Source organism: Poecilia mexicana, unplaced genomic scaffold, assembly GCF_051168715.1.
Source record: "Poecilia mexicana isolate PSO_F unplaced genomic scaffold, ASM5116871v1 scaffold_7, whole genome shotgun sequence".
Taxonomy (NCBI): domain Eukaryota; kingdom Metazoa; phylum Chordata; class Actinopteri; order Cyprinodontiformes; family Poeciliidae; genus Poecilia; species Poecilia mexicana.
The window spans coordinates 26,204,292-26,219,343 of NW_028263376.1; the positions used below are offsets into that span (position 1 = coordinate 26,204,292).

At 40.6% G+C, this 15,052-nt stretch overlaps 1 protein-coding gene across 1 annotated transcript; it reads left to right on the plus strand.

Moving 5' to 3' along the window:
* The first annotated feature begins 172 nt into the window (after positions 1-172).
* mybpha (myosin binding protein Ha) lies at positions 173-13,365 on the plus strand. Its single transcript, XM_014999439.2, has 14 exons — positions 173-363; positions 1,057-1,119; positions 1,312-1,377; positions 3,413-3,547; positions 3,962-4,129; positions 7,377-7,465; positions 7,575-7,770; positions 7,962-8,101; positions 8,229-8,388; positions 9,154-9,290; positions 10,624-10,810; positions 10,940-10,990; positions 12,816-12,850; positions 13,033-13,365. The coding sequence occupies exons 1-12, from the start codon at positions 174-176 to the stop codon at positions 10,966-10,968; spliced, it is 1,560 nt and encodes a 519-aa protein (XP_014854925.2). The 5' UTR covers position 173; the 3' UTR covers positions 10,969-10,990; positions 12,816-12,850; positions 13,033-13,365.
* Positions 13,366-15,052: the final 1,687 nt, after the last annotated feature.

The following is a 15,052-nucleotide window of genomic DNA, read 5'->3' on the forward strand; positions in this document are numbered from 1 at the left end:
AGAAGACGTGCAGACATAAAGATGGGGCTGTGAAGAGGAGGTGGGTGAGGAGATGGGTGGAGTTACCCCACCACCGCGCTCTTCCCCCCCCCCCCCCCACATACTCTAAGTATATATAAATTTCACTGGGGACTCCGTTCCACCCTCATACAGACTCTATCAGTGTGTCAGCAATGCCGAGTAAACCTGCACCTATGAAAAAGCCTCCAGCCAAAAAGGCTGCAGAGAAAGCACCTGAGCCTGCTCCGGAACCTGAACCCGCCCCACCTGCTGAGGCTCCACCTGCTGAGGCTCCAGCCGAGGGGGACGTGGCTCCCGCTGCCCCGACCGACGACAGCCCTACAACTGAGGAAGCTGCTCCAGGTAAAACAAAAACAATAAAAATCCTCCAAGTAGAAGTTAGGGAAAGCCTTATTTGTGTATTATTTTTTTTTTACAATGAAAGTAATAATGCATTTTTGTTCCAACTATATTGTGCAGCTTTTAAGATGTCAAAGGATCTGAACATTCATCTGAACATTGCAACACAAAGTACAAGTGGTTTCGGTCAACATTTTTGGGGGGGTTTCACACAGTAAAATATATTCATTTTTTTCTTGTTCAGCATCAGTTCTCATCACCAAACCTCAGCGGTTATTCTTGACATTGGTGGGTTTCATAGAGTGGCTTATGCAGGATTTGGTTGCTAATCTCATTAAGCATCAGAGTGACAGGGAAACAAAATGTTCCCACATAAACTGTAATGCAGAATGAATGATTACCGAAAGGACAGTAAGACACTGTGTGTCATATTTGTAACATTTTATAGTATCACATTTCATTGTACACATATCCAAAATGCCCACTATTCATCTTTTAGAACAAAAAAATAACAAATGTCTATTCTATTAGAAATTTACTGTGCTTTTATAGATTCAACCATTTCTCTAATGCTCTTGCTGCTGCTTTGCTTCAATAGCTCCAGTTTTGAACAAATGACCAAGAATTTTTTTTTTTAAATTAAAACATGGAATAATTGTCACTAACTGACTTTCTTGAATGGGATTTGAATGCTAGCTGCTGCTCCCATTGCTGAAGACAGTGTTGTGCTTCCTGCTGCAGATGCTCCAATAGATGCTGGTAAACATAAAATATAATCACCTTCATACGCAAAATATGCTTTGTGCAAGAAATAATGATGCAAATGGTCATGTGATTTGTGCTGCATTTAAGTGTACAAGTTTGACATCTGGAGAAGATTTAGAAAGCAGGCTAAGATCTCACTATGTGGAGTAGAGGTTGTTGGTAAACCTTTGGCTTGTTTAATTCCAGCTGCTCCAGCAGAAGTTGCTGCAGTTGAGGAACCAACTAAAGCCCCCACACCCCCTCCTCCTGCAGGTAACCTGACAATACCTGACAACTTGCTGTGCAACAAGTTTTATTATTATTTTTGTGTGTGCGCGTGTGTGTGTTATTCTTGTTTAGACTTCTTGTACTGGAACCCCCATTACTGGCCAAGCTGCTTATGTAGTCTGAAGGTACAAACGCTGAAATATTTGTAACTAGAGACTCCAGAAAGATCTACAAAGGTCAACAATATTCACCCCAATGTCGCCAACTTAGCTACTTTGTCGCTATACAACTCTGGAAAAGTTGTATATGTTTGAGTAAATTGAACATTGTCCTTTGATTCTATGTACTACTGACAACATGATTCTGAAATTCCAAGCAAAAATCTAGTATTTATTAGCAGGAAATCAGAAATGTATAAAGTACTCGGGGACCACTTCTTTATTATTACACATCCACATTTGTAGAATACGGAACAAATCGCGTCCCGTATCCTGTCGTACTGGCTCAGGAGAGCACTCAACTCCTCTGAAAGACTCTGCAGGTCTTCGGATCGCTTTTCAATGCACAGATGTGCCCTTCTCAAGTTCATCCGAAGCCTCAGAAGTCTTTGTTTCAGTGTCTGTCGAGCTACTTCCAGGCAATGCACCTCAGCTCTCATGTCCTCATGTTTAAGCTGTGTGCTTTCTTGCTCTGCACGAAGAGACATGATTTGAGCTTGAAGTGCATCGTTCTCACTTGCTAGCATGTCACAGTTAGCTTGCAAAACCGATTGCCTGGATCTCCTGCCAGGTTTGGAGCACTCGATGGTTCTTCTGAGATCTTCCACCAACTGGTGAAGGTCGTTGTTTTCTATCTCCAATTCGTCAGGGGTCGTGTCGTCAGAACTTTTGTCCGTCGGCAGGCTAGTCTGGTCTTCAGGCTTACATCGATAACAGCCACGGTGTGCCATGTTTTAAATTAAATCAACTGTGTTTTTGAAAAACAGAATAAAACAACAGGACTTTTTCTTCCTACTTTGTTTCCTCGACAATAGAGGGACTGTCCTGTTTCCTGCACCCCAGAGGGAGAGGGTGTGTGTGCGTGTGTCTACTTTGGCTGCTTTCTCACTTTTAGTCCAGCAGTTGAACAGTTTTAGTGGAGTGATGCACTAAAAAATGGTCAGGTATGGAAAAAACAACAACAAAGCAAAACAAAAAACAAACTCAAAGGATTGATGTCTATATATTTCAGCTGCGTCAATCATTTCTGTGATCATAGGTATATAAGGGCAAGTAGTTTACTTTTGCAAACATTTGTGAAAGACAGGGTTGTTCTCGCGAGCTCACTGAAATCCAGAGTAGCACCGACATAATAAATCCGACTAATCGTATCTTTCACAAACCCCTTCACACCTACCACTGAGTGACCGCAGTCATTATGTGGGTCATTAAGTGGATCCTGGTAGGTTCATTAAAAGTGGAACCTATACCACTGCAGTGGTAGGTTCCTGGCAACAAGTTCAGTCGTCTGATTTCTTGGCTATTAAATATCCCACCAGCATCAACTGTGACATTATAACAAGGTGGAAACAAATGGGAATGACAGCAACCCAGCCAGATGCTCAGGTCCATGATGCACAAAGGTTGCCAACTTTATTCAATGTTACCGCAGACATCCAAACTCCATGTTCTTAGCTCAAGACTTCATGACAGCAGCACGATTCATTCCATCACCAGATGCAATGCAGGCACCATGCAGAGATATATAGCATTGTGCCAAGTGCTAACTAGCTTTGTCAAATAAAGCTAGTTAGCTTTAATTAAAATGTGGACATTTTTTTATGCACATTTAACTTACTTTTAAGCAACACATTTATTGCACTCAATGGCTTCATCTTTGTCTCCCAGTTGCAATTTGTCTGTTTGTTTGTAACTAAATACAATTTTTTAGCGATTAAGCTCTAGGGTTTCAAACAAATTGGATATTTGAAAGGACACACTGTAAGAAAAGTAATACTGGCCATGTAAGCATGTTGTGAAAACTGGAAAATTGCTCCCTACAGCTCGTCTTTCTGTCTTTCTAATCCACTTATGCCTCACAGTCCCCAGCAGCGCTCCTCTGGATGTGGCTGTAGATGACGTGAATGACACCAGCCTCACCGTCAAGTGGAAAACACCGGAGAATGTTGGTAGCTCCGGCTTGAGTGGATACACTGTCGAGTACCGCAAGGATGGAAGTAAGTGTACAAAGAGTGTGTGTGTGTGTGTGTGTTTATGCGTGAGGCCGCACCTGTCCCCAGAGTGTCAGGAGGCAGATAAGATTTGTTGCCGGGCCCAGACCGAATACGGCCGACACAAGTTGACCGGCTGTCGCTGTATCCTTTGACACTGCTTTTAGAAGTGCTCCTTTGCTCAGATGACAGCATGCCGTCTAAGGTTTCATCGTGTTGGTTCTTACTGTACCTTCCTCTTGGACAGGTTGTTTGCAGAATTGTGTCAACAGGTGATAAACTAATAAAAGTGTCCAATAAATGTTCAGAAGGAGAACCCAATTTTTGTGGATATATTTCAAAGTGATTTTTGGTGCAATCACCACATAGAACTAGAAGTGAAAATCGACCCATGCTGACGCAGAATATGTTCCTCCGCAGCAACCGACTGGATTGTAGCTAATGCGGAGTTGACCGTGGCTGACCGCTGCTGTATCAGAAACCTGGCAGCCGGAGACCTGCTGCATGTCCGCGTTGTGGCTGTAAACCCAGGTGGCCGCAGTGAACCTGGGCTGCTTCCAGAGCCGGTGCCTATCCGGGAGATTGGCGGTGAGTTACTGGTAGGCTTAGACAATTTACGGTGAAAGAACTTCTTTTTTTTTCTTTTTTTTTTTCATTTGACTCTTTGCAGCTTCACATAAGTTTATTCTATTAGAGAAGAAACGCTAGCTAAATTTAGCTGTTTCTTTTAAACTTTTTTTTTTTTCCCCCTGGACACAATTGTATCATTACAAAATATTTTTTGCACACAGCCACTTTCTTAAGAATTTCCTTGGTGTTTAACTCATTTATGACTTATCTGTTGAGTTTCCTCTGATAGTTGTAACATATGACCTATCCTTAAAATACTCGTGTTGCAAACAGAGAGGCGGTATGAAGTGCCGGCGTCTGATGGGTTGCACAGATGTAAAGACGTAAATCCTACGGGTGCTGACAAGAGCTTTCACTGGTTGTAGATCAAACTGTCACTTGAATGTCCCCGAAAGTAGTTGCATTTTTTATTGATAACGACACTTTTTTAAAATGAATTTAATCAGGAGCAGCAAACTATGATCATCATATCCTAAAGAATGAACACGGTGAAAAAAAAGAAAAGCCTTCATGTGTGAAAAGAAAATAAATTTAAAAAAAAATCCAGATTTATACAAAATTAACACAAATGGATGTGGATGTAAACATCATCCCTGCTGAAAGTGACAAGTGAAAACTCCATCTGCCGAGCTGGGTGGCTGCCGCGGGGGGAGACTCTAGCTTTACGATGGCTGGCACTATCGGTCTCAAGGGTTGATTTATGGTCAGTCTCAGTCAGGCAAAGGAAAACATTTGGGTAATGAGCCTTTTGGCTGCCGTGCCACTCACCAACAGGGCCTCGTCAGTGCAGATTCACAGCCCATTTATTTATGGGACTGCTGCTCTAGCTGTCCTTATATCTCACTTTGGCCTAATGACATCATTCATGCAAAGTAAATAGATTCAGCCTATGCAACAGTTGAGGGGTTTGTCTTTCTAGCAGCATGTGGTCATCTGCAAAAATAGCTGTATTGTTTTTCCAGGATGTTAAGATAAAATGAGAAGGTGATATTTTGCACAAGTGAAACATTTTATTGAAATAGGATTTGACTAAATCTCTAACTAAATTCTCCGATTAATCAACCTGTGTGTGTGTGTGAGGCCGTTTCAAACATTTCCTTAAATCTACATCAGAACTGAAAGGAAACGTGTGTATTTTTAAAAAGTGCTTACTTTGTAAGAGAGGCGACTCTGAACCAGCAGAAGTGCTAATCTTTCCTGAGGTCTTTCCATTTCGCAGAGTGGTACGGTGATAAGGATCAGGACGTATATTGTATTTCATGTATTTCAGAACTCTCCAAGCTGCTCACTGTAGGTAAAAAAAAAGTCTTTTAGAAAAGTTTTTTTTAACTTTTACACAATGTTAAAATGTCTTTCTTTCTCCCTCTCTCCCTTTGTACATGTATATGACTAACAATTGATATATCTATTGTGAGTCTATTGCTCAAAATTAGACTCACAGTCTCCCAAAACATGCAATGAATGTAAAACCTAAGGAATATAAAAATGTTCCACTGTCGTGTTTGAAAGCGCACAAGTCATTGTTAAGATTGACAAGTGTCGTTTGGGACCGCAGACTCCACCGCGGCATTTTGAAAGGGTGTCAAAATGTGTTGACCCGCCTAACTTATCCACTTTCAGAGACGGAGCTTTCTGTCCCCGGGCGTATTTCCTGGTTGTGGTTCAACCCACCGGGAACCCGGAGAAACCTCTGAGGGACACATACGGTCATCAAAACAAAAGCGTTGGCCAGTGGAGGGAAGCGAAACATGAGCCTAATTGATGGATTGTGGGTGGCTTGTCAGTGTTAATTTCAGCTCTGTGTTAGACACGCATTGACATGCACAGGCCGATGAAAACAGACTGTCCTACATGTGCAGAAAGCCTCCTCCAACATAGACACTTTATCCCCAGACAAAGACAGATTACACATTGTTTATAGTCCAACCCGGCGGCTGGTAGATGTTGCAATGCTTCGCAACGCTTCTGGGCATTCCTGGCAGGTTTGGTAATTAGTGGGGCTCAGCGTTTGAGCTGCATCTCGGGGGGGGGGCAGACTTGAGCTTCCTGAGAAATGATGGCTTCCGTCGCCAAATCCCAGCTTGATATGGTGACAAATGTAAGGATAAAGAGTGAAGAGACGTGCGGGGTCGCCGACAGAGAACATGGGGCAGCGCGAGGAAGGACTGATGAGGTGTGAGAGAGGACATTTTGAGTTGATCTGTAGAAACGGCACAGGGTTTCATGTGTCATCTAAACCCATCAGGCTTTTGAGGTATCTGCTACTTGTGCAGAATCACGGGAGGGATGCTCTTCCTGATCCTTGGCGCCCAACCTGAACAAATTAGCCAGCGTGGGAGCTGCATAGGTGTTCCACAAATTCCCACCCATGATGTCATTTCATCCCTGTCATAGTATCCAAATAAAAGTGCAACTGCGCATGTTTTACCTCTATTTAGCTGCGACATTTGACCTCGCTGAGGAGTTATACATTATGACGTCTTCTTGCCTTTGCACATAGTGTAGAGGAGAGAGGTGTGTGAGGGTTCAGCCAAGGTTTTCTTCTCACCAAAGCTATTTTGGGCTCTGCTGGATGAAAGGTCTTCCTCTTTTGCATCTCCTTGCCCAGATACAGTAGTTTTGATTAGCCATTCAGAAACTGTGTCGCTCGGGAATGTTACTGTAACTTCATTATGAGTGTGGGATTTTAATTCTTTTTCCTAAAGCACAGAAAAAAAGCGTACAATTTCACCCTTTTTTCTATTTACCATAGATATATGGTAAATTGGGACAGAGTTTGTATGAAGTGTTTTATTTGCATTTGTATATTTCACAACATATCGAATAAAACTGGGAAAATTTCTCACAGCAATAGACTCTCCCAAAACATTAAACATTTTTTAACTTGAGCAATATTATGTTTTTTTCACTTTCATGTTTGAAAGTATTTTGTTTTCATTTTATATTAATTTTCATATCAAAACCTGACAGCAGCACACTCAGTCATTCTCCTGTGTGAGCTTTGCCTCACTATGTCTGGTCTATTTATGTCTCGTTGACTTGCCGTTTTGAGGCGACGTGTTCCCCGCAGACCTGAAGAGGGAACACTAAACACATTCCAGCTGTCACAAAGAATAGTAGAATAATATTTGAGTAGTTTGTAGCAGTAATAAGTAAATGGATAACCAGAAAAGAAAAAAAAAACATAGTTGTCTCAATTTTTCAGACAGACCCAAGATCCGCTTGCCTCGTTTGCTCAGGTCCCGCTATGTAGGGAAAGTCGGACAGCAGATCAACCTGGTCATCCCGTTCGTTGTAAGCTAGCAACTCATACTAAAGCCAACAGATCATACTAGGGCATAAAAGAGAGAGGGAAAAACTAAAGCTGTATTTTGTGTTTCTCCTTCGTTTTCCGATCCGTGAGGGGAAGCCCAAGCCTGCAGTGTCATGGCTGAAGGATGGACAGCCTTTGGACACCAAGAGGGTCAACATCAGGAACAGCGACAGGGACAGCATCTTGTTCATCCGCAGTGCTCAGAGGGAGGACTCTGGCGTTTACGAGATGACGCTGAAAGTGGAAAGCATTGAAGACAAAACAACCATCACCCTTCAGATTGTAGGTCAGTCTTATGCTCCGTGTCTTCCTTTGACAATCCCACCAACCATTCCGGCTTCTGGCTGCTGCTGTTAAATAATAAAAAAAAAACACATGTTAAAGACACACTTGACCTTTGACTTTAAACTGCCTTGTAAACTACTTGGCTGCGGTCTGCCCCGTCAACGTTTTACTGACCCTCATTTCTGTCCTCAGACCTCCCCGGTCCACCTGCCAGTGTTAAGCTAGTCGATGCGTGGGGCTTCAATGCTGCCCTGGAATGGACTCCTCCAAAGGACAACGGCAACTCAGCTATCACTGGATACACGGTCCAAAAGGCCGACAAGAAGACCGGGGTATGACTCCAGCAGCGGCACGTTTAAAGAGAAAAATTAACAAATAGAAAAAAAAACAGCAAAGGTGAGTCTTATTTTACATGCACACCACTCTGAAGCAAACAACCCGCCATGTGTCCACTGACAGGAATGGTTCACGGTACTGGAGCACTACCACAGATTAACTGCCACTGTCTCAGACCTCATCATGGGTAACTCATACCTGTTCAGGGTGTTTTCCGAGAACCAAGTGGGGAGGAGTGAGAACGGTGCTGTTACCAAGACTGCAGCAACAATCCAGAAAACAGGTAACTTTTGTAGACGCATGTTGTACCATCATGACTCTACGTAAGCGTTTTTACGTGGGTGTAGCTTTACAGACAGGCACGCAGCGCTTGCAGCTTTATTAAGGAACAGCAGTTAGTCACCCAGAGTCGAAAGTGAGTGCTGGAGGAGTGAAAATGACCTTGGCACTGTTTTAAAATCTAAGCGGGTGCTTCTCTTGGATGGCGTTCAAGTAAAACTGAGATTAATTTTTAGAGCCCGAAAAACCATAAAGGCCTCTGACAGAGCTGTGAGTGCATGTGCAGGGATGTGTTTTACACCTAATCCTGTCAAAAAACTTTATTAGATTCTCAACACCAGGCTGTATGATGGATGTAGGCAGTGTTCGTTGATGCTCTTCTCTGTTGTGGGAAAGCATACAGCATATCAACTTATTGCACTGCACCATTTGGTTTAATACAGTCACTGCTTTGTTTTGTAACTTATGTTGTGCTTAAAGAGAAAGAAATGAATGGCTGAGCCTCTTATTTGTCAAATCGATCTCTCAGTCTAGGATTTTGTTTCCCTGTTTGAGGTTTTTGTTAGTAAAATAATCTCACAGTATATGCTCTAATAAGACTTAATACTAGCCAGAATCCATAAAGTTGTTTTGCATATAAATTAGTGGTCTGTTTCTTATGTATTGTGGCTTGAAATTGATATTTAACGCACAAATTTTATGCAATGCATTAAAGTGTCCTTTGCCTATCCTATACACAGATGCAATGATGGTTGTGTGTGTAACATAGGTATTGTCTACAAACCTCCCGAGTACCAGGAACACGACTTCAGCGAGGCACCAAAGTTTACCACGCCCCTCATCGACCGTGCAGCCACTGTGGGATACACGACCAAGCTGCTGTGTTCTGTTCGAGGATGCCCCAAGGTCAGAGATCTAGTAAAATCCTGGCTAAATGTTTGCTCCTTCTTCAAAGAACGATCAATCAAACAATACTCCACATGGAAAGGGACTGCAACGTTTCATTTAAGCATTGTTGTGCAAAAGCAATTGCATCAACATGTGTTATAATACACTCCTGTAAGGTGTTTATTTTTTGCTTTTTGCAATAACCTTTGCTTCGTGGGACTACTTTTATTTTCTGCCGTGGATCCTGCAGCCTGTTGAGCGCCGCTTGAGAAGGTACAGCAGAGAGGTATCTCCAGTAGACCGATAAGATGTTCTGCTGTCTCTGATAGAGTTTTCATGTATGGAGGAAGGGGTTACATTAGTGGCCCTAAGAGGAACACAAAGAGAAGACGGTGATAAGATGCTATGTCTACATAGATGTTCTGCTTTTTCCCTGGAGGTCCTATTTTTACCTCCCGTTCAGACTGCAGCGTACTTCCCTTATCAGTGTTAATGACAGTCACTGTGCATCTGCTCTCACGGAGGTGGGAGAGACAGGTGTCTTTGGGTAACCAGTTATCTCTGCCATTTAAATGAGATTAAGTCGACATACATGCTTGGAGTTGTTTGAGGTTGTACTTAGGCACAAATAGCACTTTGATCCATCTTTCTATTGTATCCACATAGCAACAAATTTAGAATTACAATGAGAGTAGCAGTTGTACATTTGGTCCTCTTGAACTGATATCCAAGCAGTTTATTAGCGAAAAACAAAATAAAACATGCATTGTTTGCGTGTTGCAGAAATATTCATGCTCTTTAAGATTTTTTCATAAGTATTTCTTCACTTTCCAACCACAAACTTCATTGTATTTTACTAGGATTTTATGTGATAGACTGACAGATGCATTTGGAAAGCTCTCTACTCCTTGTTTTGCAGAAGTTGTGGAATAATACTTGGTATGTAAAAGAGACAGGCACAAACAATAGATGCACAAAAGATTAGGAAGTTCACTATAAGGTCGCACTCTTCCAGATGAAAAGAATGAACTTCTACAGCTTAATGTAAAATTTAACCCCATACCTCACATTGGTAGAAATAGTCTGTACAAGTGTTTTACGATGAGATGCCAGGCAGATTTTTCATCATAGCATCATTGCAGGTTCCCAACATTATAATAATAATAATAAAGCAATTTGGACATTGAAGAAGAATTAGTGGAGATGTTTTGCCGAAAAAGCACAGAACCTCAAATAACGAAAAAGAGATGCAGCTCATCGGCCTCCGACTGGTTAACTTAAAGATAACCGGTCCGAATGCAGTGACGGACAAATGAACGACAATCTTAATTGTCTTCCATTTGTTTTGAAGCCCAAGATCGAGTGGATGAAAAACCAAATGATCATTGGAAACGACCCCAAGTTTCGTCAGATTTCCAACCAGGGCATCTGCTCCCTGGAGATCCGCAAGCCCTGCAGCTTCGATGGCGGTGTGTACACTTGCAGAGCCAAGAACGCCCAGGGAGAAGCCATGGTCTCCTGCAAGCTGGAGGTCAAACGTATGTGTTACCAAAAAATACATTCAAGATTTTCCAGACTTGCATTGTTGAAAAAAAAAAAAAAAAAACTCTAAATGTAAACTCATTCATATCAAATAACGGACTAAAATTTCCTCTCTCTCCAAACAGAGGTTCTTCTTTCGGAGATTCAAAAATAAAAAGGGAGATAAGAAAAAAAAGGTAAGGATTACAATAAAGAAGAAAATGAAAATAAGCACATACAAATGATAAAAGCAGAACAGAGAAACAAATGAAACTAAATGAACTCATTCGACCCGAGTCAGTCGAGCAAAACTCTCTTTTGTGTTTCAGAGGCCATTATTGTTTAATGTTTGAAAATAATAGAATAATTTACATAACATCACATCTACACGTTTAAAAATGTCTTTAAGAATCTGTTCTACAGGTCAGATTACAAATTCAAACTCATAAATGTATATTTCCCAGCATCACCAGGTTTGCCTCCTCCTCTTCTCAACTCTCCTTTAAACCTTTCTTCTCTGTAAATGCTTTCCACGTTTGGTCCTACTTCTAGACGTGGTAATGTGGCACAGATTAATCAAAGTCAAATGAAATACCAAATTGGATGTTTTTCAGCTTTTCACCTTATAATACTTGGAAAATAAACCTCTTGCCTTTCAGTCGGTGCAATGCAAGTATATTTAAATTCACTTCTGAAAGGCTTATCTGCACACATTTTCCCACTAACAGAATGCAACTTGAACAAATTTTAGTTCCAGGCTGCTAAAAAAACAACCAATTACAATGAACTACCAGATAATGACATAACTATGCTCTGGTGCGCTGCTGATAAGATGCATAAACCTGAACGAACTTGCAGCTTTAAGTCTTTAAATCTAAAAATCGAGGTAAACTTTATGATCTACATGCATCTTCTCTTTTCATTGAGTGATGTTGATCTTAGTTGATGGGAATTTACTTGTCAAGTCCTTGTTTTGTCTTCACAAAGATCAGCGCATGTTGCAACATGCATCGACTGTGCAATGTTCTGTCTTACGAAAGCAAAGGGTAACCAAAAGTGAAAAAAAAAAACAACAACAACAACAAAAAAACACATGTCATGTGTTTTTTGTGAACTTAAATACAAACCTAAGGATATAGGATGATAACCTACAAAATTACAGAGTGGCTGTCACTAACATTTAAAGAAAAAAAAAACTGCAATGTTTTTAATAAGAGCTAAATCAGTTCAAAACAGATTTGCAGCTAAATGTATTGAACACATAAAAGGCATGATGAAATGTCAGCTTCATTATGGTCCACTTCCTATTTTTATTTATGAAACTCAGTAAATTTCTAATGAATCCAAACCAGTGATAATTTTTATAACGCACTCTACTTTTAACATGCTGCAAATTCAAAAGCAAAAAAATCAAGTTGGAATAAAAATAACCTTTAAACTAGAAACTCATGTTCGTAAGAGCGATACGCCATGACTGGAGAACAACAAAAGGGGGCCGACTGAATGAGGCTGGGAGTGTTCACACCACACCGCATATTAGGTTGAGTCTAGAAGTTCACGGCTTTCTTCTTGTGAAAACGTGACTCCAAAACGTAATCTGTCCCCGAAATACTGCAGCCACGTTAGAAAGTGTCACCAGGATGTGTGTCCATTCAGAGTAGCCGTACATGGCAGGCAGCCTTAGAGGGACAAAGGGTTAGACGGGGAGCGCCTTCGAGTGGGAAGGCATCAGTGATGTCAGAACAGCGATCCGCGGCTTCTAAAAATGACTCCAGATGATCTGGCACACAGCCCAACTCATCACATTACCATGAGTTGACAGGCTGAGTGGAGCGCAAGCGAGAAGAGGGAAGAAGAGGCTAAGAGGGCAGAAACAGAACCAGATAATCCTCGGTGGAAAGCGCACGCTGGACCTGGCCTTTAGAAATCCACTTTCATGTTTAGCAGAGCATTCTCAGCTGAAGTGATTCTTAACACCTCGTGAACCCGTTTAACTCATGTCTTTATCGTCTTTTCCATCAGTAATTTAAATGAGCAGCAGATGCCTGGGTCTTAAGGTGAGTTCGCGGCATGCATCTATTTTGTACGTTAACAATCACATCATGGACCATCTCTCTCTCCTGATGGAGAAAGAAAGCCAATGAATGGTTTAATGTTGAATCGTCCAAAATCACAGAGCTTGAGAACTTTGAATCATTTTACTACTTCCTCACTATGTCTTATCTAACATTTCTTCCAGAGTGTAAGTGAGTGAAGATACTGCAGATGGCTGTGCAGAAGCACGTAGACGACGAAGACGGAGACAGAACGACATGCCAACATCCGTATATTTATTTGAACACTAAACATCCGGACTGTCCCTCTGCTTAAAAAGTGCAAGACAAACATACATTACACCAACTCTTTCCATCTCATTTGGACGAACCTGTTTTCGACAGAGATGTATGCAAAACTGAATGTAAAGCTTTTTTTTTTCCAGCTTGTGTGTAGATTTTTAACAAGCAATAAAACAAAACCAGTTCATCAGATGCAATAACTCATGTTAATAAAAAAAAAGCATATTTTATTACAAGCTCGTGTGGGATTCTTTATTTGCTTCAAAATAAATGTGTTGAATTTATCAATATTGGCAGTTTGGGCACCTGTGCACACAGTCATCATCTGCTAACACCTGGTTTAATGAAGATGGAATTTCTGTGCTTGAATGGCCAGCAAACATCCCATAAAGAATTGTTGTGCAAAGAGAGGTTTGGCTATTGAACAGCAATTTAAAAAGTATGTCATTTTGATCAGAATTACCTGATTACCAAGAACTAATAGCCAGAAGCTCCCAATCTCTCTCAATTATTGTTTTGTGAAGTTTGGTAGTATGGATAGGTAGCATAGATCCTATAGATGAAGGATGAAGGATGGTTTGTTCTCAAACAGATTGATTTGGACATGTGTTGAGGTTTAAATGGAAGTAAGCGCTGCTGTTCTTTGTACTACACAGACCAAGCACATAAGAAATAATAAAATGTTTTCTTCCGTAAGTGTGTGCCATATAAATGTATTTTTCAGTATATTGCATATTTCATTCATTTACAAAAGCAATGCTATGTAAATTAAAGGGAGTAAGAAGAAACCTGACTTCAACAAATATGAACTGTGAGATTAAGGTTTCAACTAGCATGTTTATTTTTTTTTCCCTATGTAATTCTATCCTTTCAAAATAATTTTTGTGACTGTGATAAAGTGAAGTTGCACACAGCAGCCATGGTGGCTTCAGAAAAGACCAACGGCAAAGTTACTGTACAAATGTGACGAGTGAATGTGGGCTTTACTTACTGGAATCATTTAGATAAATATGTAAACATGTTCTTCTATGTTTAAATATTTTTTCTCTCCAAGCATTGCACCTCTAAATATTACTGACACAACAGCGTACTTCGCGTACTCGATTAAACAGAAGTTGTGGTTTTGTCAGTATTAAATTTAAAAATGTAGAACTTAAATTATAACTTTAACCTTAAAAAAACAAGCAGAAGTCATGCTGTTAATACTGCTTGAGGATGCATTTAGTGCACTTATAGATAGTGACATTTCATACAATGAAACCTGATCATTTGGGGAGTGTAACTCACAACGTTTAAACTGTAAAGTATGATTGTGAATTAATAAACTTCCACATCACCAACTGTTTCAGACTAAAACCTCCCATTAGGAAGTGACATGTGCTTTTCTGTGCGACACTGACACCTTGTGGTTCATTTGAAAATTTGCGTAAATTGGCAGGGGAACAGAAACCTGCTACATTCGGAAACATCTCTGACAGATAGGAAGTTGTTTCTGAGCAACTTGAGCAGCAATCACATCAAACGCAACGCAGCAGGGTTACTGTTCATCGTACTGCATGTGTACATTAAAAGTAATATACGTGTTACAATAAGAAATAAGCAAATGTGTTGAGGGTTTTTCTCTTAATCGCACTTATTGGTTCTTCTTTCCGCTAAAAAAAAAAAAAAAAAAAAAACTGACGCACAGTCTGTGGTTTGTGTGAGAGCTTTTTTTTTTTTTTTTTTTTTTTTTTTTACCCGTAGTTTCCGCTTAAACCTAAATGAGGTTGCAGGTACCATGATTAAAAGATCTCTAAAGCTGTACCCAGACCCAGATTGGTTTTAGAAAATGCTATGGTTTACTCATCTTTGTTACCAGCATTCATAAAAATTCTTTCTATTAACAAGAATGAATAATGCTATATATATATATATATATACATA

Coding starts and splice junctions, on each gene's coding strand:
- mybpha (XM_014999439.2), top strand. CDS start 174: ATGCCGAGTAAACCTGCACCTATGAAAAAGCCTCCAGCCAAAAAGGCT. Junction 4,130..7,376: donor GCCTATCCGGGAGATTGGCG/GTGAGTTACTGG, acceptor TCAATTTTTCAG/ACAGACCCAAGATCCGCTTG. Junction 8,389..9,153: donor AGCAACAATCCAGAAAACAG/GTAACTTTTGTA, acceptor TGTGTAACATAG/GTATTGTCTACAAACCTCCC.